Below are 27782 nucleotides of genomic sequence, written 5' to 3'. Positions count from 1 at the left end.
GTCCTCACTTACATCCTCTAAGGTAGTTATTTTTTGACTTAGTTGGAAACCAAGGCACAGAGAAGATAAGTAAGTCACCCGAGGTTTCATAGCAAGTAAATGGCAGAGTTGCTTGTGAGGGTGATCAGCTGTTTCCAGTTTTAGTTCAGAAAGCCCTGTCACAGAAAATTCTTCAGCTCCAGGCAAACCAGGATGGTTGGCCACCCTAGTTGATGGTGAGGAATTCCAACCTAGTTCTGTCAACATTTCAAGCTTTTTCTATCACAGAATACTGCTGTTCCTGTGAAAGCCCCTTGTACACTCTTGTCACAATGGTAAGAATCCCTAAATGTTTGTTGAATCTGAATTATTATTGTTATTTTGAGACAAGATCTCACTCTGTTGCCCACGGTGGAGTGCAGTAGCCAGTACAGCTCACTGTAACCTCTACCTCTTGGGTTCAAGCAGTCCTCCCACCTCAGCCTCATTGCTGAGTAGCTCATCTTCCAGGCACACGCCACCATGCCTGCTAATTAAAAAAATATTTTTGTAGAGATGTGGTCTTGCTGTTTTGCCCAGGTTGGTCTCAAACTACTGCCCTCAAGCATTCCTCCCACTTCACCCTCCCAAAGCTGTGGGATAATAGGCATGAGCCACTGCATCCAGCCTGAATCTGAATTAGATAGGGACTTAGATTTGGGGCTACTAAGGTTCTTTGGAATTCTAAAACTGTATAATTTTTCTTCTAGGATCCCTTGACAAGATTGCTGTGGTAACTGCTGATGGGAAACTTGCTTTAAACCAGATTAGCCAGATCTCTATGAAGTCGCCACAGCTGATTTTGGTGAATATGGCCAGCTTCCCAGAGGTAAGGTGGACTTGCTAAAATCTCTCTCCATGGTCTCTTTTGGAATGGAGGAGACTGGGTCATATCAGGAGGAAGTGTTCCTTCAGCTTAGGATGAAACAAGAGAGAAGACATGATAAAGAGAACTTAAGGAAAAGGCAAAGCTCTTTTCCCATTGCCAGATTCCTTTTCTGTTAAAGATAAATGCTACAGAGGCTAGGTAAGTTGTTTGAATACCCAAACGGGTCCCATCTAAGAAAAACAATACTGGAGATGCAGTGATTGGTGTTTGGCCAGCGTGGAAAGGTTCTGGTGACCTGGAGAGCCTGTGCCTTGTCTGAGTGGAATGCCTCTGCCCAGCTCCTGCTGATCATTGCCAGGCAGAATGTAGGCCTGGTAATCAGTGTTACCTGATACTATGATTTTTATTTCTAGAAGAAGCTAGTAACACACATTTTTATGTCATATCTTTATTCTTTAAATATTGATGACTAATTCCATTTTTTTTTTAAGACTATGAGGCAAATAAAACCATATTTTAATGGTCCAAATGTGGCCTGAGGGCCACCAATTTGTGACCTCTGCATTAGTATTTGGAGTAGACCCTCCAGGAAGTCCTTTTATACTAAACTGACCATTGCAGAATATTGCATGGAACACAGTGCTTCCATAACTGGAAGGTGGGTTGTATTAGGACATTGCATTGTTGAGGTTTTCTGATTTTAAGTATAGTTGAGGAAGGTAATTGGCCTTTTTGTTATTGGTCCACTAGGAATTGGCCTGGCTTAGGAGTCCTAGAGTACCTGGAATTGGGTGCCATCTCTACCACCAACTGGCTGTTTGACCTTGGGCAAGTTGCTTCACTCTCTGGGCCTCCATTTCCTCATCTGCTAATATGAGGTGAAGGAATCCTCTTGTTCTTATTGTCTGTTTCAGTAGTTGTATTCCAAAGTCATAGACCAACGTTGGACCTGTTGGATTTGACAAACTAGGCTAGAGATAGGAGAAAGGGAATGTCCTTACTGTGAACACACAGTTTCAAATCAAAGGGCTCTGATAGCCGATGGGCCAGGCACACCTGTGAGGGTGCTGTTACCACTCCCCTACTCTGTTCTCCATACTACAACCAGAATGAGTTTTTGAAAAATATATATTGTGCCAGGCATGGTGGCTCACGCCTGTAATCCCAGCACTTTGGGAGGCTAAGGTTAGAGGATCACTTGAAGCCAGGAGTTCAAGACCAGCCTGGGCAACATAGTGAAAGCCTGGCTCTACAAAAATTTCAGAAATAAAAAAATTAGTGAAGTGGGTTGGCCTGTAGTCCTAGCTACTCAGGAGGCTGCGGTGGGGGGATCACTTGAGTCCAGGAGTTTGAGGCTGCAGTGAGCTATGATCATGCCACTGCACTGCAGCCTGGGTGACAGAGCAAGATCTTGTATATTAAATAAATAAGTAAAAAAAAATATATAAAAGATTTTGTCATTTGTCATTCCCATGCTTTGCATTTATTGGTGGCTCCCAGCAATCTTTAAGAAAAAGTCCAGAATCCTCACTGTGGTCTAGATGGCTTTGCTTGATCTGGCCTCTGTCTTTTCAGTTTGCCAGTCTTGTGCCACTGTCATCCTTGTGCAATGCTTTAGCCACACTGGTCTTTCAGTTCCTCAAACACACCAAACCCTTTGCATCCTTAGAGCCTTTGCATATCCTGTTCCCATTGTATGGAACACTGTTGCATGACTAATTGCTACTTATATGTTGGATCATGGCTTAAATGTCACTTTCTTAGAGAAGCCTTTCCTGACCTCTCCAATCAGAATTATTCCTCCACACTAGGTTCTCCTATACAGCACAATTCTTTTTGTTTATTGCACTTATTACTAATATACATTTGTGTACGCATTTATTTGTCATCTCACTTTTACTAGAGTGTAAACTTGGAATGTAGGAATGTATAATTTGCTCATGTGTCCAACACCAAACACAGTGCCTGGCACATGGAATCATTTGGTAAATTTTCCTTGAATGGATGAATACCTGTTATTAGGTTGATAAAAGGGAGGCACTCATTCCTGGTGTTACTGAGGAACAGAGAAATTGATGAAAAGGGAGCTGTCAGCTCTTTCTCTTTCTGGTCCCCTCTGAACCACTGAGGCCTCTCCTTCTTGTTCATCTAATCCCATAGGCACTGCGGGCCAATTTAGGGAATAGCCTCCTAATTACACAGCTTGAAGACCTCATCAGGCAGATTGCTTTTTCAGAGCCAGCCACTTCTTTTATTAAATAGCAAATGGCATTCACAGAAGAAGCACCTGATTGGCCACCAGAGCATCTTATGAAGCAGGAGGAGATATTAACAGCTTAATTTTTTCTTAGGAAGTTGGGGTATATCTTCATTTTTCAATTCAGACATCTTTGCCATTTGTTCAAGTTAGAATTCCATGGGTTTTGGAAAAATCCTTACAAGTATATCAGTAGACAGGTTCATTTACAGGGACAGAATGAGGAAGTGTGAGTTACATTGTCTTTTGAATTCCTTTATCTCAGCTGTTGTACATACTAAGCAAATAGCTCTAACTAAAAATTTGCTTCCTCCAGCTTAGAAGCTGACCATAGAGTACCCAGGTTCATAGCTTTAAAATGCTGAGCTAATCCTCTCTGTGTTTATGTAATTTCTTTCTGTTTCACATACAGTTGGCTTTCTTTCCAAACCCCAGCATTTCCGTGTCATGCTATAGTGACACGATGCAGATTTACATGCATAATCGTTTTGAATGCATTAAAGACAGAAAACTGTGTTGCATTTGTTTAACATGTGTCCTGCTTGATAAATGATACACATAGTTGCTGCCTTCCATAAACTTGCCTGCAGCTAGAGTTAATGATGGGAAAGAAAAGAAGGGAATAAAAACCACAGCATGATTTGAATAAAACAAGGCAAATGAGAAAAATAAAAAATAAAAAAAACCACACACAACTCTGCAGGCTCCATTATTGCTCTTGTGGAAGGAAGAAAATGAATGTGTATTGATTGTCTCCTTTGTCGCTAGTCTCTTCGTCATGTTTTGTTCCATGTGATCAGTACAGGTACTCTGCAAAATTAGGCATTATTTATTCATTTTATCGATGAGGAAACTGGGACTCAAAGAAGTAAAGTATCTCCACTAGGTTCACACTGTTGTGACAGAGCCAGGATTTGAACATATCTCTGTTGGACATGAAAAAGCCTATGCTCCTTTCACCATTCATTCATTAATTCAGCACATATTTTTTGAGTCCTTACAAGTGATTGGTTTCTATTTGAGGTGCTGGGAATTCACTGATTATTAAGACAGACTATGTGTCTACTTTCTTAGACTTGAGTTTACATTGGGATATGAAGAAAATGGAAGGCCAGTAATTGATATGGCACTAGCAGAGTTGACTTGAAGCCAAATTCTCAAGGACTTTTGTTCACCTGTCTACAAAAGTCCTATTTTTGTTGTTGTTGCTGTTACTTAGCACAGATTAGCTTAGAATAACAAAGGCAGATACTACTAATTGATCACATCACTCTTCTCTGCCTGACTCCCAGATGAGATTTGTGATCTTTCTCAATACACTACTCCAAGCAGCCACAACCAGTTAGTTATGTCATCATTTGAGAGCAACCTGTTTGCCCTGTGATACTGTGGAGCATCCTTTCCTTGAAGGGATGACATGTAAGAGATGGAAAGTCTATAGGAACCTGTGCCTCTTAGTCTGAACTAAAGAGTTTTTCAGATGTCATAGGAGAACATGACTAATTCCCTGAGGTTCTGTGTCCTACCATGTCAAAGGAAAAAATATGTACAATTCAGTAGGTTTCTTTGTAAAATGAAACTTTGAATCACGATTTTTCTGAATATGAAAAGACAACAGAAAAGTTGAAGTATAAAATAAGATTTTGAGCCGTTATATAGATGAGGCAAAGGAAATGAGTTTTTCTAATAGATCTGAACCAAATCACTAATATATTCAATCAATAAGCTTTTACTGAGCACTTACCATGTACCTGGCACTCTAACTTTTACTGGGAAGATGTAAATATTGAGGCATAGTTCCTGCCCAGCTTGGTGTCAGTAGTCAGTGCCCTCGTGCCTATAGGGGAAGGTTGTATGGAAACACTTGGGTCAGCTTGTGAAAGGGAGGTAGTGGTGATGGGGTATTATAATAATGATTATCAGTCATTCATGAGAAGCTATAGTAGAGGATCGAAAGACTTGAGATTGGATTACCCCTTCATAGTGGAGATTCTCTCTTTATTGTTAGCTTTAGAATCTGTGTTTTTTTTTTTTTTTGTTTTTTCTTTTTTAAGGAAGATGGCATTTCTTTTGCACAGAAAAATTGATTTTATTTCTTTATTCAGCTCTTTTATTACCTTGATTATAACCTTTATACTGCAAACGTAATTCCAAATTAAATTTGGCTATTTAAGAAAAAAATCAGGCCAGGCATGGTGGGTCATGCTTATAATGCCAGCACTCTGGGAGGCTGAGGTGGGCAGATCGCTTGAGCCCAGGAGTTTGAGACCAGCTTGGGCAACATGGTGAGACCCCATCTCTATAAAAAATACAAAAACTATCCAGGTGTGGTGGTGTGGACCTGTAGTCCCAGCTCTTCTTTCTTTTTTCCCTCCCGCAGCTACTTAGGAGGCTGAGGTGGCGGGTCACCTGAGCCTGGGAGGTCAAGGCTGCAGTGAGCCGTGATTATGCCACTGCACTCCAGCCTGAGTGACAGAGTGAGACCCTGTCTCAAAAAAAAAAAAAAAGAAAAATCACATCCTTAATGTTATAATTATTGAATGCGTTGAACTTGGGATCTAGAAAAAAGTAAAGGCAGAGCAGCATCATTGGATTAAATCCCTATTCAATCTCCTCTTAACTCTGCCAGTAACTGGAAGTTTGATGGATGGGGGTCCTCAAACCATCTCTCTTGGGCTGTCAGGGAAGACCATGTCTACTCTTGGGGGTGTGACCCTATTCTACAAGTTCCTGTTCACACAATGAAGAGACTTGGTTATGTCAGAGATCCCTTCCAGCTCTGATAATCTGTGGCCAGAGGTACTATTTTAAGAATGTACTGCCGGACGCGGTGGCTCACTCCTGTAATCCCGGCACTTTGGGAGGCCGAGGCGGGTGAATCACGAGGTCAGGAGATCGAGACCATCCTGGCTAACACGGTGAAACCCCGACTCTACTAAAAATACAAAAAAATTAGCCGGGCGTGGTGGTGTGCGCCTGTAGTCCCAGCTACTCGGGGGCTGAGGCAGGAGAATGGCTTGAACCCGGGAGGCGGAGCTTGCAGTGAGCCGAGATCGCGCCACTGCACTCCAGCCTGGGCGACAAAGCGAGACTCCATCTCAAAAAAAAAAAGAATGTACTATTTTAGGTAGTGGCCACAATATGTTATATAAAAATGAAATGAATGAGTTTTGTGGGCAGAGAACCTAGAAAAGTAAAATAGGTGTGTATCAACCCCCATTCATTTAAATTAGAAAGTCTAGGAGGAGCTCAAGTGCAGGAATTGGCCTTTGAATCCAAGTGATGTGGATTGGCTCTGGTCAAGCCTAAAATTCTTTTGAAAATGTCAGAGGCTTTATTTTCATGAATTCCACATTGTCATGCCAATGAAAGGATCTCTCTTACACACTGCTTTCTTGTTATTCTTTAGGATTGCATACCAGGTGTAGTTATAATGTTGCTTGAGTGTGAGGTGAGGCACTTTGGGAAATGAGTGTGCCAGTGTGCCAGCTGGCCCATTAGTGAGCAAACTTTCAGAGAAGCCCCTGAAGGATGTTGGGCAAGATAGCAGTACCTTAGCTACATGAGGACATCAACTCCACCTTGTTTGGGGGTTTTATGCATTCTTACCTTTGTATAATAAATGTATATAATATGTTTATATAACTGCCCTTGCCTGAGTATTACTATGTGCCAGGCACAGAGCAAGATGCATCGCTCATGTTATTTCACTACCTCTCTGAGGTTTAGGTGCCACATGGTCTCAGATGACAAAATATAGGTACAGAGAGGTTGACCATGTGCCCAGGGTCACATGGTTACCAGAACTGGGATTTGAACTGAGATCTTTCTGACTCCAAAGCCCATGCTTTAAGCTAGTATACCACACTACCTTTGCGGGAGCATATACCAGCAGTGATTCATTGTGCATTCCAAAATATGAGTGAGTTTGGTGTGAGTGCAGATGTGAATGAGTTAAATTTATTTACTCATTCCAAATCGGCACTGGTATATTTTGAGTGTAAAATGTCAACTGGATTTTTTTACGTATGAAATCTTTCATCTGTCTTTACACCAGTCTTTGCAGAGACCAGCCCCCCTCCCTTGAGGATTTATTGTGGTTTTGATCTGTGTTGCCTCAAACCATTGAAATCTTTTCAAAGAAGCAGAGCTGTTTTCTTTTTATTTTTTCTTCTTTCTTTTTGTTCCTCCTGCAGTACAGTGGTACCAGGAGTGGACATAGTTTGCTATTCAGCTTGATCAAAGCACTCTACACCAATGTAACTTCCTGATCTTACTGGTAACAGAACTAAATGTTTCCATGTTCTGCCAAGATGGGTTGCCAGTTATCGACAGAGGGCTTGCATCTGGTAATAATTATTTACTAATTCTGTTTACTTTTTGATCTGGTTTTCAGTGTACAGCTGCAGCTATCAAGGCTATAAGAGAAAGTGGAATGAATCTGAACCCAGAAGTGGAAGGGACGCTAATTCGGGTGCCCATTCCCCAGTAAGTTTGGCTGAAATTCACATATTTTAGTGAAATGGAGTGGTTGTCCTTAGAAGGAAACCAGCAAACACCCTACTATACCATTAGGCCAATAACATACCTTGCCTGCACCTTTCACCCTGGCAGACATCTTTTGAGATCACTTTACTGATTCAGAAGTACTTATTGAGTGCCTGTTATGTACTAGATGTGAGGTTTGCAACAGTAAGCTTGAGAATTTGTTGTCCTTACATACTTTACATTCTGGTTGGGAAGGTAGGACAAATAAATAAAGTCATTCCAGATGATGAAATGCTATGAGGCAAGAAAAGGCAGTGGGAGCCAATAGAGAGTGACTTGGTAAGGATGATGGTGGCAGGGGCACCTTTAGCCTGAGAAGACTGTTTATGGAGGTAACATTTTTGCTGAGAGCTAACTGATGAGAAAGAACCAGCCTAGGGGAGAGCATTTTGGGCAGAGTGAACAGCAAGCACAAAGGCTGCAAGTCTGAAAAGACCTTGACACTGGTAGTCTCTAACTTATATTCTTTGAAGAGCTTTTTTTTTACATTAGTCCTTGCTAGTTGAAGAATTTTAGGCATGAGAACAGAATATTGTTAGTTATATAAATATGTAGAACTTAAATTTTTTTTTTTTTTGAGATGGAGTCTCACTCTGTCACACAGGCTGGAGTGCAGTGGTGTGATCTTGGCTTACTGCAAGCTCCGCCTCCCAGGTTCACACCATTCTCCTGCCTCAGCCTCCTGAGTAGCTGGTACTACAGGTGCCCGCCACCACGCCTGGCTAATTTTTTTTTAGAACTTAAAAGTTTTAGGTGAATAAAAATAAAATGTTCATTTTTAAATTAAAAAAAGAAGAGAAAATACAAGACCTTGGCCTTTTTGAGAAAGAAAAAAGCCAATGTGTGCGAAATGCAGAGAGATGGTGGTAGGAGAGGAGGTTGGACTAGTCAGTAGAGGCTGATGGTTTAGTCTTTGTAAGTCCTGGTGAGTGTTTGGGCTTTATTCTCATTGTGATGGGAAGTCAGTGGAGGGATTTAAGCAGGGGAGTGACCTGATCTGGTGTTGACTATGTGAGGGTCTCTCTGGCTGCTGGTTTAACAAGTGGACTGTAGGGGGACAAAGTGGACACAAGGAGAACAGTCAGGAGGCTCCTGCAGCAGTCCAGGTGAGACACATCTTCTCAGATTCCATAGCAAAATATTTAAATCCCTATTCCTACACAGTGCCTCATATGTAACAAGGCCCAAATAAGTGTTGAATTAACTTGTTCAGTCTTTCAGCAAGTATTTATTAAGCACTAATGACATACCAGATACTTTCTTAGTTGTTGGAATATAGCAGTAAACAAAAGAAACAACAAAAAGTCCCTGTCTTCCTCGGGCTTCCCTAATAGTTGCATAGGCACAGTAAATAAGTACGTAATGGAATGTCAAATGATAGTAAGGATAATGAAGTAAAAAAAGCAAAGTAAGGGGATAGAGAGATTTGGGGCTTTTATTATGGATAGGGAGGGTCATGAAAAAAGGGACATTTGAACAAAGACCTAATGAACGAAGCTTCCAGATAACTAAAAGGGAAATGGAGTTGAACACTAGTTGAGTGTCTTTTTGTGCTACGCATTATCCTGTATTCCTTTACGTATATTGCCTCATTTGTCTTTAATCCCTGTAAAGTAGGTTTTTTCCTAGGTATGGAAATTTAGGCTCGGAGAGGTAAAGTCATACCTTTGAGGCCACACAGCTTGTGTGGAAGCCACACAACTTGTGCTGCAGCTTGGACCCAAACCCAGTTTTAGATGACTCCAAAGCCTCATGATGTACCCATACCCATTCAAACAACAGGAATCAATCCCAACACGGGGAGTTCAGAAACTTTCCACACTGAACTTTTTCCTGCCTCATGGCCAGAAAATAGCTGTCTTGTTCCGTTGTACTCTCAGTACTCTGTGAGGCTGAATTAACACTCTGCTTTGAAATCATGTGAATTGGGAACAATATAACTTAATGTTTAAGAAGCAGATAGACCTGGGTTCAAGTCTTCCTGCTTGAACCAGATAGTTCGAGTTTGTTTGGCAAGTTCATTGATTTGCTCAGTGAATGTTCCGAGAATGTATATGTGCCAGGCTCTGTGCTGGGGATGTATAGACGTGATGTATGCCTTTATGGAGCTCACAGGCTGTGTGCCAGGTCCCTTGTTTGTATTGCCTCCAGCTTGCGGAAATTACTAGGACCCACATTTATAGATGAAAAACGTGAAGTTCAGAGAAATTAAGGGACTTTCCTAGATCACCTGACAAGTAAATGGCAGTCAGGGTTTGAAGCCTGAGTTTTTCTGTTAACTTTCTCCTGTATTTTCTGTGTAGATAGGTAATTCTGGAAAGTGCTAAAGGTACACATGGACATTAGAAGCAAGATTTACAAGAGTAATAGGTAGTAGTCAGCGGGTTTGTTTTCTAGTTTTTGCTGTCCTGTTTGTGAAACCTTGGACAGCCACTTAACCTCCCTGAGCCTTGGTTTCCTCACATATCAGATGAAGGGATTGTTCTTAGTGGCCTGCCAGGTCCTTTCTGAAGCTCCAGAATTCTGTGGGGCTATGAATTTGTGCTACTAAATGCTCATTGCTGATTTGGATTCTTCTTAAGGTGACCCAGTTGTGTATCACATTTTTCTTTCAAAGATCTGGTTGACAACATGCATTTCTGCAGCCCCACAGGAGTAAATGATCACTGTTGGTGCATTGTATGTAAGTTTGACAGATCAGTGAGTTTAACTCGAATTTCCAAAGATATGAGGATCTGTTACATTTTTTTTTACATTATTTTATTTTGGTTAATGGGTGTAATCCAAGAGAAAGTTGATGGACCAAAACCGTCTGTTCCTGCAAACCTCATTTTTTATATACTTTCTTCCCTTTGACAAGGTAGTGGGGTCATGAGGCCCCTTACTGAATTATAACCTTTGGTAGTTTTCCAGATAAAAAAATGAATGATCTGTTCTTTATTATGGAGGCTGTGTCATGTGAGAGGATAAAGGTTGATTTATAAGTAAGAGGATCAAGGTTTTTATTTGGTTTTAGAAGTGACTTCCATATGACTCTGGGCACATTGCCCTAACTGTTTGCTGCCTTCTAGTTCCTTATTTGTAAAATAGGTTAGTGCATAATGATAAGCAGAGATGTGGTGAGGTTAATAGAGAAAATAAATTAAGTGGTATGATTTCCTTAAACTATATAAACATACTTCAGTAAACTTTTAATTTTCTACATGTTATATAATTTTAGGAGAAAAGGAAGGAGGGAGGAAGGGAACTAACAGGTTGAGCACCTACTGTGTGCCAGGAATGGTTAGGTGCCTTACATATTCAGGAAAGCAGAAAAGTATAATGGTTAAATTTTGCGTTTAAATTTTGCGTTGGTGTCACAGAAGCATGAAATTGAGTTCCAGCACTTCCTGCTCTTTAGCTGTGTGACAGTGGCACCTGCCTCTGCCTCTCTGAATCTCAGGTGGCTTGTCTGTGAAATGATAATTTGCAGGACTTGCCATATATGCTTATTGGGAGATTTCAGTGAGATAATGTACATGAAGCTTTGGATGCTTAGTAAGCACTCAATTAATGCTAGCAAATATGCTATTTCCATCATCCCCTTTCACAAATAGGAGCATCTTTCCTTTTTAGGGATGAAGAAAATGAGATTCAGAGAGGTGAGGCATTGGTTCTGGGTCACACAGCTGGTAATTGACAAAGCTGTGAGGAGGAAAACAACACATCAAATCTTAAGTTGGAACTTTGAGGGGTAGGGGAAATAGGAAGCATACATTCTTAGGATCGGTTTCTTTTTTCTTTTTTTTTTTGAGATGGAGTCTCACTCTGTTGCCCAGGCTGGAGTGCAGTGGTGCAATCCTGGCTTACTACAGCCTCTGCCTGCTGGGTTCAAGCATTTCTCCTGCCTCAGCCTCCCAAGTAGCTGCGATTACAGGCGCCCGCCACAATGCCTGGCTAATTTTTGTATTTTTAGTAGAAACGGGGTTTCACCATGTTAGCCAGGCTGGTCTTGAACTTCTGACCTCAAGTGATCCACCCACTTCGGCCACCCAAAGTGCTGGGATTACAGGTGTGAGCCACCGTGCCCAGCCTCTAAGATCAGTTTCTGATGATGAAAGTTTGAGTTTAGTTCTAGGAAAATTTGCCTCCTCTGATTCTTCCACTGCCTAATGATAGTCTGTAGGTTTGCTTTTTTGACTTAACTCTGGATACCCAGAACTAAATTTTATTTTCAGCTGAAACAGATCTCACCTATTACCTCACCCTCATTACATTCCTCTGATTCTCATATTCTTATTTAAATGAGTCTACTGAGTATGTGACTCTTAACTATAATCTGCCTCTGATCTTTTGGGGAAGTAGGTAGAAGATAAGTCCTAAATCAGTAACAGGTCAGGCTTGGAGCCTGAGTGGTCCTTATCACCAAGTCCTCTTTTTACAGCCTCTGAGACTCAGCTCTGCGTGGCTGTATGTGAGGTTTTTTTTTTTTTTTAATCATGGCTATCTCCTCAGGTAAATAACTATTGAGTCTTAGGGGCTCTGGATTGTATCTTTTCCTACTGACAATGTGGATAGCTTTTGTTTGCTTCTCTGGCAGTGATTTTTATGTAGATAAGTTAGTCAACTGGATTGGTTTTTTTTGGAACATTCCTGTTAATGGAGATATACTGAAATAGTTTCTTCTATTTTTCCAATTCAGGCAATTACATTTTAGGTACCATTTATCAACCACCTAAACTAGAGGTATAATGCCTGGAAGTGCTGAGCTGAACACTTTACAATTTCTCCCCAAATTCTTATAACATTATGTGGTGAAGAGACTATTTTAAGCTCATTTGACTGATGAGACTCCTGAAGCTCACAGAAGTTGATGCCCAATATCAGATAGCTAGTAAGTGGCAGGAGTAGGATTAGAATTGGGGTCTTTGTCACTGCCTTTCTTACTGTTCCTGTCTCCTGATAGAAGATTTATCTGGAATATCCATCTTTTCACTCCTTAATCAGGGGCCCTGAAAAGTTTTGATCAGAGGTTCATTTTGTTCAGGCCAGGTTTTTGCCTCCACCTTATTCACATCATCATTATGCCCCTAAACAAATAAACAAATAAGAATACACTCCCTTACTCATTGTTTTACCAAATATCTATGGGAAAACCACACTAAGTAGAATAGTGGTGCTTTGGTTTGAGATTGCTGAGTTCATGCCTGGCTTTAAGTAAATGCTATAAGGAAACTACGAATTCACCCAGGAAACAAAACTACATATGATTGACTCATTCCTTACCAAGGTTGCGTCTTTCCTTGATTGTCTTCCAGTTCCTTCATCAGTGTCTCTGTTGGTTTTAAATAAAATTACATAAAATATTTAATAATGAGGCTAAGCACAGTGACTCATACCCTGTAATCCCAGCACTTTGGGAGGCTGAGGCAGGGAGATCACAAGGTGAAAAGTTTGAGACCAACCTGACCAACGTGATGAATCCACATGTCTACTAAAAATACAAAAATTAGCTGGGCGTGGTAGGGCGCGCCTGTAGTCCCAGCTACTCAGGAGACTGAGGCAAATCACTTGAACCCGGGAGGTGGAGGTTGCAGTGAGCTGAGATCATGCCATTGCACTCTACCCTGGGCGACCGAGCGAGACTCCGTCTCGAAAAAAAAAAGAGAAAATGTCTCTATCCTTTTCTCCTTCGGGAACCACTTTTAGTACCTTGATTTTCCAGATTTTTTCCAATGCAAAGTCAAGCATATGTCTGGTATCTCCTTCATTTTTCTTCTAATGATATAGGATTATACTATACATAGTGTTCTGTAACTAAAAAAAAAAAATTAACAGTGTACGATTGCTCTCTGTTGTGAGAATTCTTCCTCACTCTTTTTCTAAAGGTGTACTGTTGGCATTTTACACTTAACATTAACCAGTTCCCAAATGTCAAGTATCTTAGTTTAAACTTTTTCTCTTTTACTATTTCTGAATGATTTTCTAAGGCCTACTTCCTGTTCTTCTGCTGGGAGTGGGAAGTGGTGGCATGGGGACTGTGCTTGGGAAAGAAGTGAATGCAGAATGTGGGGGATGCTGTGGCTGTTGCCCTTGATTGAGTGCTTGTTTGCAACATCACTGCATAGTACTGTGCTTCTTAGAGACATGGACATTTCAGGGCCGGAAAACCATCTGCAACACACCCAAGTGATCCCTCTGTTGGTACTTAGACCCAAACTTGATGTGGCTCTTTTAGGAAACCCGATTGGTATTTTAATGCCTTCCATGGCTCACTGTAGGGCAATAATAATATTAAGGAAAGTGACTATTTACTGAGTGCATACTGTATTCTAGGCTCTATACTCTATTATTGAACTCATTCTGTTCCCTTTTTTTTTTTTTTTTGAGGCGGAGTCTTGCTCTGTCGCCCGGGCTGGAGTGCAGTGGCCGGATCTCGGCTCACTGCAAGCTCCGCCTCCCGGGTTCACGCCTTTCTCCTGCCTCAGCCTCCCGAGTAGCTGGGACTACAGGCGCCAGCCACCTCGCCCGGCTAGCTTTTTGTATTTTTTAGTAGAGACGGGGTTTCACCGTGTTAGCCAGGATGGTCTCAAACTCCTGACCTTGTGATCCGCCCGTCTCGGCCTCCCAAAGTGCTGGGATTACAGGCTTGAGCCACCACGCCCGGCCCTGTTCCCTATTTTTTATGCATGAGCGAAGTCAGCCTGAGTTGTTAGATAACTTGCTTGGGTTCATTTAGCTAGTAAAGGTACAGTTGAGCGAGATTCAAACTTGGGTTTGTTTTACTTGTAAGTCTGTATTCTTACATCCGTGGACTTCTGAGAGTACTTTCTGTTTTTATTTTGCGTTTGCTTCTTCGTTTTTGTAGCAAAGGATAGCAATTGATGTTTTTAAATTTAATTATATAATAACCCAAACTATGTGGAACATAATTTACAAACTCACATCAGGATGCCTAATCTCACAGTGAACTTGTCTGCACTTTTTGGTTCAAGGGGCAGTCTGGGATATAGTGTATTTATTTAGTTTTATTCAACTTTATCAAAGTATAACTTGCATACAATAAAATGAATCCATTTCAAGTATATGTGATGGCTTTTGACAGATATATATGTCCCTGTAACTACTACCCCAATCAACATATAGAGCAGTTCAGTCACCCCAAAAAGTTATCCTCTGCCCCTTTGCATGTCAGTCTTCAATCCTCTTCCTCTGGTCTCAGATAACCACTTGTCTGCTTTTATGAAGAGTTTTTATGCTGAAATGTAAAACTTGTAGGACATTCATAAATTTATTCAACAGACATTTATTGAGTAACTATTATATGCCAAGCATAGTGTTAGACACTGATGATAAAGTAGTTGAATAAGCCAGACAAAGCCTTTGTCCTTAATGGAGCATCTACTGGGAAGATGGTTAACAACACACACATATAGTTTGTGTGTGTTGGATGGTCATATTTTTCTCTCTGTAGAGAAAAATTAGGCAGTAAAAGGAAATAAAGGATGCTGTGAAGGTGGGGATGGTGGTGGTTCAATATTAAGTAGATGTTCATGAAGTGTTCAGAGGAAGGTGATACTTGCAGAGAATTGAGGGATGTACAAGAACAAACCATGCCTGTATCCAGCACTGAGGCAGAAGAAGCAGAAAGTGCAAAGTCCCTGAGGTAGGAGTCTACCTGGGATGTTCAAGGAACAGCAAGAGGGCTCATGTGCCTGTAGCAGAGTGAGTGAGGAAAGAGAAATAGAAGATGAAGGCCAGGTGCAGTGGCTCACACCCGTAATCCCAGCACTTTGAGAGGCCGAGGCGGGCGGATTACTGGAGGTCAAGAGTTTGAGACCAGCCTAGCCAACATGGTGAAACCCTGTCTCTACAAAAAATACAAAAATTACCCAGGCGTGGTGGCACGCGCCTGTAATCCTAGCTACTCAGAAGGCTGGGATTTTTAGTAGAGATGAGGTTTCACCATGTTGGCCAGACTGGTCTCGAATTCCTGACCTCAAGTGATCTGCCCACTTCACCCTCCCAAAGTGCTGGGATTACAGACATGAGCCACTACACCTGGTGGAAGAGAAGGTTTTGTCCATATTTTTTTTCAGGTGCTACTGGACATCTAATTGGAGAGGTCAAGTAGGCTGTTGGATATATGGACCTGAAGTTCAGAGGACAGGTGTGGGCTAGAGAGATAAATTTGGGAATCATGAACTTGTAAGGGAGGCCACGAAATTAGATGAGATTACTTTAGAGAGTAAATGTAGGTAAATGAAAAGAAGAGGTTTGGGGACTAAGCCTTGGACACTTCACCTCAAGGTTTGGGGGTCAGAGAGATGAGGAGGAACCAGCAAAGAAGACTGAGAACAGGTGTCCAGTGAGGTAGGAGGAGAACTAGGAAAGTGTAGGGTCCTGGAAACCAAGTGAAGAAAGTATCTCAAAGAAGGGAGGGAGTGATGGGGTCACAGAAGGTAAGATCTGAGATTGTTGGACTTAGCAACATAATTTATTGATCAATTAATCTGTCTCTGTGATTAGACAGAGATTGATGGGCTTTGGGGTTAGACAGACCTGGGTTCAAATCCCTGTTCTGTCACTGTGGGTATGTCAGTTTGGGTCCTCTGAGAAGCAGATGCCAGGATGGAATTAGATATGCAGGAAATGTCTGTGAAAGACAAAGGGGAGAGGGAGCAGGAGTAGACCTAGTGCAGAAGTGATACTGGTGGAGAGGCGGAAGGAAGAGGGTTGTGGGGAGGGAGACTCACACTGCAGTGCAGCCAGGCTGATGGGGCATTCCTGAGCAAAGATTGCCCCTGCAGCAGCCCCATTTAGGCATAAGAACCTGGCTCTAGTACCTCTGCCATGCATGGTCATTGACTGGGAGAAGCACAGTGGATGTGGCCTTGATGTGATCTCAGCAGGAATGTCACAGTGGATCCAAAGGTGTGGGGCCTGGAAGTTGTCAGGCATCTGTGCCCCTCACAGCAGGTTCTCCTGGAGGGTGATCTGAGCAGCATACCGTCATGCCCACTGCAGTGAACTTGGGCAAGTTGCTCAATTTTTTGAAGCTTCAGTCTCATCTGTAAAATGGGAATGGTATCTATGGTTTTGAAGAGTAATAGGATGTTATATATGAAGCTCATAGTGTGAGGCCTGGCATATCATAGGTACTTAAATTTTAATTCCTTTATCTTAGAGTATTTGTTATTATCTAATCCTCCTGGTTAAGGAGTTCTTGGAAATGTCCTTTTCCTGATTTTTTGGGAGTAAAACCAATAAGTAGTATTTTATTTCTGTTTGCTGATTTCTCTTTTAGTCCTTAATGCCCTTCTTTCTTCTCTTCCTCACTAACCACCTTCCTGAAGCCCCATGTTCTTTTTTTCCCCTGTCTTTTCCTCCATTTTTACCGACGGGAGGAGTTGAGTCATTATGTTGGAAGTATCTTGGAATTTAAGTTGCTCGGACATACTGTAGTTTGATTGTTAATAAGCACTTGGTTTGTTCTTTGAATATGAGTTATGTGTGAGCAAGACCTCCTGGAAGGTATATCCCAAATAAGAAAATCTAGTGACTAGTCCTGCTTATGGCGTGAGAATTTCTTTATGTTCCTGATAAAGGCAAGAAGCCTTGACTCTCCTTGGCACTCTCAGCCCACTGAACTGCTTCCTAAAGCTTCAAGATCATCAGATAATTGCCATTATCATTTTCCTCTGGGCATTGTTGGGGATGATAAACTTTATGGCTAGACTAGGCTCTTTCCCCCAGACTTGGTTCCAAGTTGATAGGAAGGAGAATGCCACTGAGCCCAGGGAGTGTGCTGGATAACAGTAAAAAAGCCCTGAGTTATAGTTCCTTAGCCTAAATTCTTTCTCAAGTGTTTATTCCCCCCGCCCCTCATATGCTGATGTGCAGTTTCTCACGAATGATGACCCAGTTTTTCCAGGGAGATCAAGCTGGGTGAGGCAGGGCAGGATGGTCCCTAGGTGGAGGTAAATGCAGAGGGGAAGCTGTGTAGCTAGGGAGAGGTGCAGTTGACAGCTGCAGGAGCCAAGGTGACAGTCACTAAAACTCTAAAAAGAAAACCAGGAGAAAGAGCTTTGTGCTTTTGGGATACTTGTTTCAACTCTCTGATCCTTGGTTTCCTCACTTGAAAATGGGATCATAGAATATTTACTTTTGTGAAGATTTGTTGGGAGAAACTCCTGTGAAGGATAGAGGGGAGAAGAGAACAGGAGTAGACAGGGAGAACCTTTAGAGAGCAGTATAGGTTTGACACCACTGAAGAAAGGAAAGAAATTCAATAAATGAGAGTTAATATTATTTTTTAAATTGTCATGATCAGGTGGCCGGGCGCGGTGGCTCAAGCCTGTAATCCCAGCACTTTGGGAGGCCGAGATGGGCGGATCACGAAGTCAGGAGATCGAGACCATCCTGGCTAACATGGTGAAACCCCGTCTCTACTAAAAAAAATACAAAAAACTAGCCGGGCGAGGTGGCAGGCGCCTGTAGTCCCAGCCACTCGGGAGGCTGAGGCAGGAGAATGGTGTAAACCCAGGAGGCGGAGCTTGCAGTGAGCTGAGGTCCGGCCACTGCACTCCAGCCTGGGCGACAGAGCGAGACTCCGTCTCAAAAAAAAAAAAAAAAAAAAAAAAAAATTGTCATGATCAGGTTAGCCATTGTTACTGAGTATTCTATAACTTTTCTGCATGGTGATTTTTTTTTTTTTTTTTTCTTTTTGAGATGCAGTCTCTGTTGCCCGGGTTAGAGTGCAGTGGCATGATCTCGTCTCACTGCAGCCTCCGTCTCCCAGGTTCAAGCGATCCTCTTGCCTCAGCCTCCTGAGTAGCTGGGACTACAGATATGCGCCACCTCACCCGGCTAATTTTTTTTTTTTTTTTTTTTGTATTTTTAGTAGAGACGTGGTTTTGCCATGTTGCCCAGGCTGCTCTTGATCTCCTGGCCTCATGTGATCTACCAGCTTCGGCCTCCCAAAATGTTGGGATTATAGGCATAAGACTATGCCTGGCCTGCATGGTGATTATTAACTGTTGTGGGGGAGTATTGTCTGTCTCTACTGCCGTGAGGCGTGCTGCCTGTCATCAGGCTTTCTACCTAGGATACAAGTATTGTTCAATGGTGAGAACTAGATAGGCATATGGCATTTTTGTCACCTTCATTGAAATATAATTCACCCATTGAAAGTGTACAACTCAATGGTTTTTAGTAGTATATATTCATAGAGGTGTGCAACCAGTTGTAACCACAGTCAATTTTAGGAAATTTTCATCATCACTCCAAAAAGACGCTCTACCCATCAGCAGGCACTCCTTACTTTCCCCCCAGAACCTTCTCCTAGGGATTGCTCTGGGCTATTAATAATCCACTTTTCTATCTCTGTGGGTTTCCTAGTTCTAAACATTTTATGTAAACGAAGTCACACAATATGTGGTCTTTTGTGACTGGCTTCTTTCTATTTGCATAATGTTTTCAAGGTTCTTCTACGTGTCAGTACTTCATTCTTTTTTATTGCCAAATAGTATTCTATTGTATGGCTATACCACATTTTATATATCAGTTCCTCAGTTGATGGACATTTGAGTTTTCTCTACTTTGGGGCTGTTAAATGAATACCACTGCTATGGATATTTGTGTGAACATGCTTTTAATTCTCTTGGATATAAACCTAGGAGTGGTTTATGACCAGTTAATTGCTGGGTCATATGGTAACTCCATGTTTAACTTTTTGAGGAACTTCCAAACTTTTCCATAAGGACTGCACATTTTAAATTCCCACCAGCAATATACGAGGATTTCAGTTTCTCCATTCCTTTGCCAACACTTGTTGTGATTATCATCATAGACGCTGTGGAGTGGTATCTTATTATGGTTTTGATTTGCGTTTTCCTGATGACTGATGGTGCTAAGCATCTTTTCATGTGCTTTTGGCCATTTGTATATCTTCTTTAGAAAAATGTCTATTCAAGTCCTTTGCCCATTTTATAATTGGATTGTTTGTTCTTGTGTTACAAGATTTCTTTATATATTCTGGATATTAGACTCCTATCAGATAGATGACTTTCATCTTTTTTAATTGCAAAAATAACATACATTTATCACAAAAATTCAAATCCTACAGAAGTATAATGAAAAGTTCATTAATTGTTCCCCAGTTGTTCTTCCCAGAAGTAACCATTGTTAGTGTATCCTTCCAGATTTCAAAGGATGAATATGCAAACGTAAATATATATATATATATATTTAGTTTACATAAGTGGTATGAAATGTCTACAATATCACAATTTGCTTTTTTCCCTGCTTTGACTTAATATCTTGTATACTTTTTAATTTTTTTTTTGAGACAGGCTCTTTGCGACTCAGGCTCGAGTACAGTGGCACAGTCACAATCAGTGGCCCTGACCTCCTGGGCTCAAGCGATCCTCCCACTCAGCCTCCTGAGTAGCTGGGACTACAGGCACAAGCCACCAAGTCTGGCTAATTTTTAAATTTTTTGTAGAGATGAGGTCCCACAGTGTATCCCAGGCTCCTCTTGAGCCCTTGGGCTCAAGCAATCCTCACCTCGGCCTCCGAAAGTTGTGTACGTATTTTCATGGTGATTGCATTGCTGCCCAGAAATGCCCTTTTGAGATGGATTTAATACAGAGGAGGAAACTAGGGATCAGAAAGTTTAAGTAACTTGCTCATGGTCACAGATTAGTAAGTGAAGGAGCTGTTATTCGAACTTGAATCTGTCTGTTTCCAAAGCCCGGGCTGTTACCATGTTATCACATTTGCTCCTTGGGCTGCTGACGTGAAACCTACTTCCTTTCAGTTCTGTGGCCTGCCTGTGCTAACTGCTATATTGCCTTGTGGATCTTGTTACAGAGTAGTGTCTATAGTTTGCACATTCCAGGAAATACTGGTAATACCCTTTTCTACATAACACACACAGACACACACACACACACACACACACATACACACACACACACACACACCCCTTTAGGGATATTGAAGGAAAAAAACCCTCAAAGATGAATGCCTCATGACCTGACTTGGGCTGGGGCAGCCACAAACTGTGTTTGAGCAACTGCAGCTGCTGCTCTAGCCCTTTTATTCCCACTGCCTGCTTGCCATTGCTGCGTTTGCAGGGCCATTCATTCTCCTGGTTTGTTCCAGTACATTGTTTCTTTCTACTTTCCAGGCCTGGGTAAGCCTTCATGAAGTTTTTGAACACCTGTCTTGTGTTCAGTGTTGCTTCCCACCTGGCCTGTGGCTTTTTAGGAGTGCATCTTGCTATTGCAGGTCCCAAGTATGTGGAATGGGGCTCCTTCCCAGCGTAGATGTACCAATTGAAGCACACAAGGACGTTCAGTCAAGAATCAAAAGTGGAGAATAGGCTGAAGAGCAAGTTGCCACCAACACTTACGCAAAAATTGCAAACAAAAGGACAGGTTTCTCTTGTCCCTGCCCGTCCTCTCTTCTCCATGCCTTGTATCATGCACCTATTTATGGTACCTAGCAGTTGACTACCATAGATCAGATCACTATTCCTCCATAAATTCCCTCTCTTCTTTCTCCCCACTACTCTTGGACGTGTCGGGGAGTAGCATGAACTACATATCTAAGCCGGTCTTAATGTGAGAGTAGTACTATTATTACCACCACTGGTAAGAATAGTTGCTAGATTTGTCTAGCACCAACAAGAGAGGAAACAGAGCAGAAGGCCTGGAATTCAGGAGTCAGGCTATACTGGGCTCAAACCCCATGTCTGCCAAGAACTTTTTGTGTGACCTTGAACAGGTTACTTGATCTGTCTGAACCCCTACTTCCCACTTTTTTTCCCCCCAGACGGGGTCAGTCTTTGTTACCCAGGCTGGGGTGCGGTGGCATGATCATAGCTCACTGCCACCTCAAATTCCTGAGCTCAAGGATCTTCTGGTCGCAGCCTTCCAAGTAGCTGAGAATACAGGCATGCCCCGCCATGCCCAGCTAATTAAAAAAAAAAAAAAAAAAAAATTTTGTAGCTGGGCACTGTCTCATGCCTATAATCCCAGCATCTTGGGATGCTAAGGCAGGTAGATCACCAGAGGTCAGGAGTTCGAGACCAGCCTGGCCAACATGGTGAAACCCCATCTCTACTAAAAATGCAAAAATTAGCCTTATATGGTAGCACGTGCCTGTAGTCCCAGCTACTCAGGAGGCTGAGGCAGGAGAATCGCTTGAACCTGGGAGGCGGAGGTTGCAGTGAGCCGAGATTATGCCACTGTATCCCAGCCTGGGAGACAGAGCAAGACTCCATCTCAAAAAAACAAAACAAAACAAAACTGTAGAGATGGGGTCTCACCATGTTGCCCAGTCTGTCCACTTTCTAATCTGTAAAACCCAGGTACTCATGCCACTAATGTCACAGGAATGTTATGAAGATTTACTAAGCTAATACATGGAGAATGCATCAGCTCAGAACTTGACACAGGGAAATGGCTCTGCAACAGTTATCGTTATTATTAGTATTGAAGGGGAGCAGATGACATTGGGGTCAGGTGGCTGGGCAAATGTAAGTGGGCCTTACCATGATAACAATGTGGTCTCTCTTTATCTCCTTCTCTTGCTTTATTTTCTTCATACACTTTGTGTCATTTTATCTGCTTAATTGTTTACTGTGTCTGTCTCGCTTTCACTAGAATGTGAGTGCTTTGAGTGCTTTGTCAGTTTTGTTCATTGCTGTATTCCTAGGCCCTCAAACAGAGCCTAGCATGTGGTAAGTATGCAATAATGTAATCATTGTTTCTGGAACACTGTGCCAACTGTTGTTCCAGGTGCCATTTATGTATTAGCTAATATACTTATAACATCCTTTTGAGATCAGTATGTTATCTCTATCTTACAGATGAAGTAACTAAGTCACAGAGGAATGGGATTTTTTGTGCCCAGTGTCACACAGTTAATAAGTGAAAGAACAGGCTATCTTTCTCCAGAGCCTGGACTTGTAGCCACTATGCTGTGTTCTCCCTTAGTAGGAAACATTACAATTACTTTTATTAATAATATTATTGAGAACTTAAAATAGTTTATTACCTATATATGCAAAGTCATTTAGCTATCTTTTCTCATTTGCTCATAACACTGGAAAAATCCTGTACGGCCTCCCTCATCCCTCTGCACTTGACGGTTGAGGAAATAACAGATAATGTTTATTGAGTACATCCCATGTACCAGCACATTTATTAACTTGTTTAATTCTCACAATAATTAAGTTGTTGTAAGAGGGACTGAATGGGAATAGAGGAGAACAGTTAAGTAAATAGTATTATACACATTTGACAGATGGAAAAACTGATGCAGAGGTAAAATAACTTGCCCAGGGCCACAAAGCTGAAAACTGATAGATCTGGACCTCAAGCCCCAACAGTCTGACTTCAGAGACTGTTCTCTTAAGTGCTTCACCTGACAACCTTGCATTCAGAGAGGAAAAATTAAAGTCCACAGGTACTCAACTTGTAAGTGGCAGAGCTGGATTTGGAAATCAGGTTTGCTTTGACCACCAAACTTGTGCTTTTTTGCATGTATGATAGAGCTGAGGCAAGAGTTATGTCCACTTACCCCAAAACTGGGGCTTCCATCCTTCTGTGGTGACAGGGAAAGAGAAGACAAGTAACTTAAGACCACTCAGCTGGGAACGTGGAGCTGTGACCCCTGACCGCAACCTCCTTTCTCATTCAGTCAGGCTGGACTGGGCTGTGTTTCGGGATGGTATGTCTGGTTTAACCAGGCATCAGTCACAGAATAGTCCTTTGAAAGCAGGTGCCCAGTTGTGTCCCCAGAGAGAACTAAAATTACTACTGGTGTTAGAAGTCCTTCCAAAATGTATGATTTCCTTGGGCTAAAAGGACGCCTACAGAAGAACTAATGTCTTTTTGATGCATTAATGTATGTAAAACAGGCTAGTGGGATGAGGCGAGGGTGGTGTCCTTAGAAGCATAGGAAATCTGGCTGGGCTACACAAACAAAAACATTTCCTTCAGGACCGGCAGCCCCAAGGCATGGGGCAGCTCCCACTAGCAAACAGTGAAGCAGGCACATGGTGCTGCTGATTTCAGGCCCATGCTCCCGTAGAGGGAGTCCCTTAAGCCCAGGGAAGAGGTGGCAAGGTTTCTGTCAGTGGCAATGTCAGGAATGTATCTTGATATGCCATTCCTTGAAAGTGTAGCTTCCTTCTCCCTTAGCCTGCTCCCTACAGCTGCTGGGGCAGAATTCATGTCCCCCGCTTTCCCCGTTGCCTACTGCTCTCCTCTGTTCCCGTTCTGTTTCTCTCTGCTCACTATCCCCTCAGTTGCCTAAGCTCCAAGTGGCAAAATCTTTTGTGACCATTTTCTCTCTCACTGCTCACATCCTATTCTCCCCAAGTCCTAGAGATTCTGTAGTAAGAATAATAACTCAGCTGTCCTTTGTTGAGCTTTTACAGTGCATACGTATTGATAGCACGCCAAGTACTTGCCCCCCATTATTTCATTTAATCCTTGCTTCCACCCTCTGTAATATTCTTTTTTTTTTTCTTTTTTCTTTTTATTTTTTATTACACTTTAAGTTCTAGGGTACATGTGCATAACGTGCAGGTTTGTTACAGATGTATACTTGTGCCATGTTGGTGTGCTGCACCCATCAACTCGTCACCCTCTGTAATATTCTTCCTCCCATTTTGTATAGGAGAAAACTGAGTTTGGAGAGGTTGAATAGCATACTCAAAGTTCTGAAGCTAACAAGTAGCAGAGCTGGAATTTCAGCCTAGGTCTTTTTGGCCCTAAACCATGTCCTTTCTACATTTTAAAGCCCCCTTTAAGTGTCCAAAGAGCCTTCTGAAGTTGCGTGTCTGTTGCATTACAACTTTTTTGCTGTCATTACCTGAGCTGAGCGTGACTTCCTCTGATACACACCTGGTGTATAGCTTTGTACATGTGTCACATTCTCATTGAAACAATAGGAAGTATCATTTCAGTCAGTGGGATTCTCTGTTGTGTGAGTTAGCAGTGGGGCATGCCCTCTGCTTATTGTTCATAGGAACATGCTCAAGGAATTTTTCAGGAAGGCCCCCATCCAGGATGTTCCTGGAAGATCTGCCTGGTGGAGCTTGTACAAACAAAGTATGACCCTGCCAGCTCGGCCAAAACCCCTGCCTTGTGCTAGAGGCTCTCTGACCCTAGCGGAAAAGGCTTCCTCACCCAGCCAAGAAACTGCAAAAGGGTGGATCCTGAGCTCCCCGTCTACCTACCTAGAGGCTCCTGGTCAGACTCTTGCCATGTATTTAGATCTGGTTTGTATATTGCTGTCTACACAAACTAAAAATCTGATCAAGTTTCTTCTTATTTTAATGTAAAATGTACATTTTTAAAATGTACTGCTTTAGTCTTTTTTTTTTAAAGATGGGATCAGGCCGGACGCAGTGGCTGACGCCTGTAATCCCAGCACTTTGGGAGGCCGAGGCAGGCGGATCACTTAAGATCAGGACTTTGTGACTAGCCTGGCTAACATGGTGAAACCCCATCTCTACTAAAAATACAAAAATTATCCAGCCATGGTGGCTTGTGACTAATTCCAGCTACTCACGAGGCTGAGGCAGGAGAATCACTTGAACCCAGGAAGTGGAGGTTGCAGTGAGCCGAGATCGCACCACTGCACTCCAGCCTGGGTGACAGAGCAAGACTCCAGCTCCAGAGAAAAAAAAAAAGATGGGGTCATGCTGTCTCATCCAGGCTAAAGTGCAGTGGCATAGTCATGGCTCACTGCAGCCTCAGACTCCTGGGCTCAAGTGATCCTTTTGCCTCAGCCTCCCAAGTAGCTGAGACTTCAGGCACATATGATGATGCCTGGCTAATCTTGTTGTGTGTTGTAGGGATGGGGTCTTGCTAAGTTGTCCAGGCTTGTATTTTAGTCATGTTTTAAGTGTACAGTTCAGTGGCATTAAGTATATTAACATTGTTGTATAAACAATCTCTAGGATGCTCTTCATCCTGCAAAGCTCTTTACCTATTAAACAACTCCCCACTTCCCTCTTCCCCCAGCCCCTGGTAACCACTATTCTACTTTCCGTCTCTATGAATTTGACAACTCTTAAGAACTTCATGTAAGTGGAATCATACAATATGTGTCTTTGTGAGTCTGGCATATTTTACTTAGCATAATGTTTTTTATGCTAAGTGTTTTTTATGCTAAGGTTCATCCATGTGATAACACATATCACATTCTCATTTCTTTTTAAGGCTGAATAACATTATATGCTTATACCATATTTTGTTGAGCTGTCAGTGGATCTACTAAGACCCACTGTGACACTGAAGGGCTTACAAAGCCTTTCACTTGCCAGCCTCTCCAGCCTTCTCTTTTGGGATAGTCTTTGCCTTCTTCTTTCAATACTATCACTTTTTTTCATCCTATAAGAGCTATATTCTTTACACATGCCATTCCCTCTGGTGAGAATGATCTTTCACTATCCCCCCAACTCTTATGCAACTTAAGTATCACTTAGCCTCAGTATCTCCACATTTAGTTCCTGGGGTCCCACAAAGAAAGGTTGGTCAGACTCCTTTCCCCACTTAATTATTTTTATAGAACTCTATATGACTTTATGGTGCATATTACCACTGTAATTTGTTCATTAATTTGTATGTGTTTGTGTAATGACTGCCTTCCTTGCCAGATGGTAAACTCCTGTGTATTTAATGCTATCTCTCTTTTTTCTGTCATAATGAGTAACTTACAGTAGGTGCCTAGTAAGTAGTTGTTGAATGAAGCTATAGATTGAATGAATGAATATTGAAAAGAAAAAATTTCAGGGCTACATTCTGAGAGCATTTGGATTTTAAAATGTCTGTGAGATGTTAAATTACCAGTGAGATCTCAAAAAGTCATCTTGCCAGAGCATAGATCTTTGCTCTGTCATTTTTCTGTTGACTAAAAACTTTCATGAATAGATTCTTCATTATTTGAAGATGCTTCACGGCTTCCAAAACTGTAACCAACCACAACAGAGACAGTTTACATTTCCTGAGTGTTTATTCTCTATCAGGCTTTGTACAGGATGCTTTCCATGTATTACCTCATCTAAATCTCACAATAACTCTGAAAGGGAGGTTCTGTTTCATTTGTTTGTTTTTGATTTCTGTTTCCAAATGAGAAGATCAAGGCTCAGAGAGTTTAAATAGCTTGCATAGGGTCACTCAGCCTGTAAGTGTCAGGTCCAGAAGTGGAGGCGGAGCTGAGTTTTGTGGCCTGGGATAGAGCCCACCCCTCCTCCTCTTCAACTGAAGTAGTCTCTTTTTATCTGCTTTACAAATGGGGTCTCTGCCTCAGTTTTCTTTGGAGCCAAGGTTTGTGGCTAAAGAAGAATTTGAAAACTCCAGGCCTGTAGAATATATTTGACTGGGATGTACCCTTTTCAACTTCATGCTCTCCCTCCACTACATCTCCCACTGTGCTTCCCAAAATGCACTTTGCTTTCTTCTGCAGCTAACAAGTTACTGTGCATCCGTAAGGCAGTTTCCAGATCTCAAGATAGAAGTGTTGTGTTTTCTGCATGCTCCTCCCACAGGAGATCCATCCTTCCATCCTAGCAGCAGTCATCCTCTTTCTAAGTAGTGGCTGACAAGTTTGTTTCCACCACTAGTCTGAGCCTCTGGAAAAGATGGGCCAGGTCTGCCTCTTCTGAAGCTCCTTGGTCTGGCCCAAGATCTGGCACAGAGCATAGGAGGCTCAGCCAGTGCTTGATGAGTGAATGCATATCAACTTAAAGTGAGTACTCAGAACTAACCAGCTGAGTTCAGAAGCCTGGAACACAAACTCTAATGTATACTCACAGAACCCCAGGAATGCAAGGTGGAGATGATCAGATGTATTAATCACATTTGGAAAAGAATGAAAATATTTCCATAATAAAATATGTTTCTTTTCTAAAACAGATGTGCTATGATTGTTTCATGAGGAAGTAATTAAACATGTTTGATTAAAACATTCATACATGCTACCATTTATTCAAGGCTACTATATATGCTGCTCTCTTTATTGGTACTTTATCTGTTGTGTCTGCTTCTCTTAATCCTCCGGTAAGGTGTCTTTTTAAATCTTCATTTTAGAGTTAAGGAAACTGAGGCTCACAGAGATTAAGTAGCT

General features: G+C 42.0%; 1 protein-coding gene across 5 annotated transcripts in view; it reads left to right on the top strand.

Annotated features, from left to right (window-relative positions):
* MRRF (mitochondrial ribosome recycling factor) overlaps positions 1 to 27782 on the top strand; it is a 63526-nt gene that overhangs the window by 22783 nt on the left and 12961 nt on the right. For 4 of the 5 annotated variants that reach the window (XM_033237555.1, XM_033237554.1, XM_033237558.1 and 1 more), the window contains 2 exons: positions 729 to 847; positions 7501 to 7592. In XM_033237555.1, coding sequence (XP_033093446.1) covers positions 729 to 847; positions 7501 to 7592 — 211 coding nt within the window. The remainder of the gene's footprint in view (positions 1 to 728; positions 848 to 7500; positions 7593 to 27782) is intronic. The other variant, XM_033237556.1, reaches the window with a different exon arrangement.

This window comes from Trachypithecus francoisi, unplaced genomic scaffold (genome assembly GCF_009764315.1).
Source record: "Trachypithecus francoisi isolate TF-2019V2 unplaced genomic scaffold, Tfra_2.0 Lachesis_group16, whole genome shotgun sequence".
Lineage (NCBI taxonomy): Eukaryota > Metazoa > Chordata > Mammalia > Primates > Cercopithecidae > Trachypithecus > Trachypithecus francoisi.
Note: the sequence above shows the minus strand (reverse complement) of the source record. Positions and strands in the feature narration are given on the sequence as shown.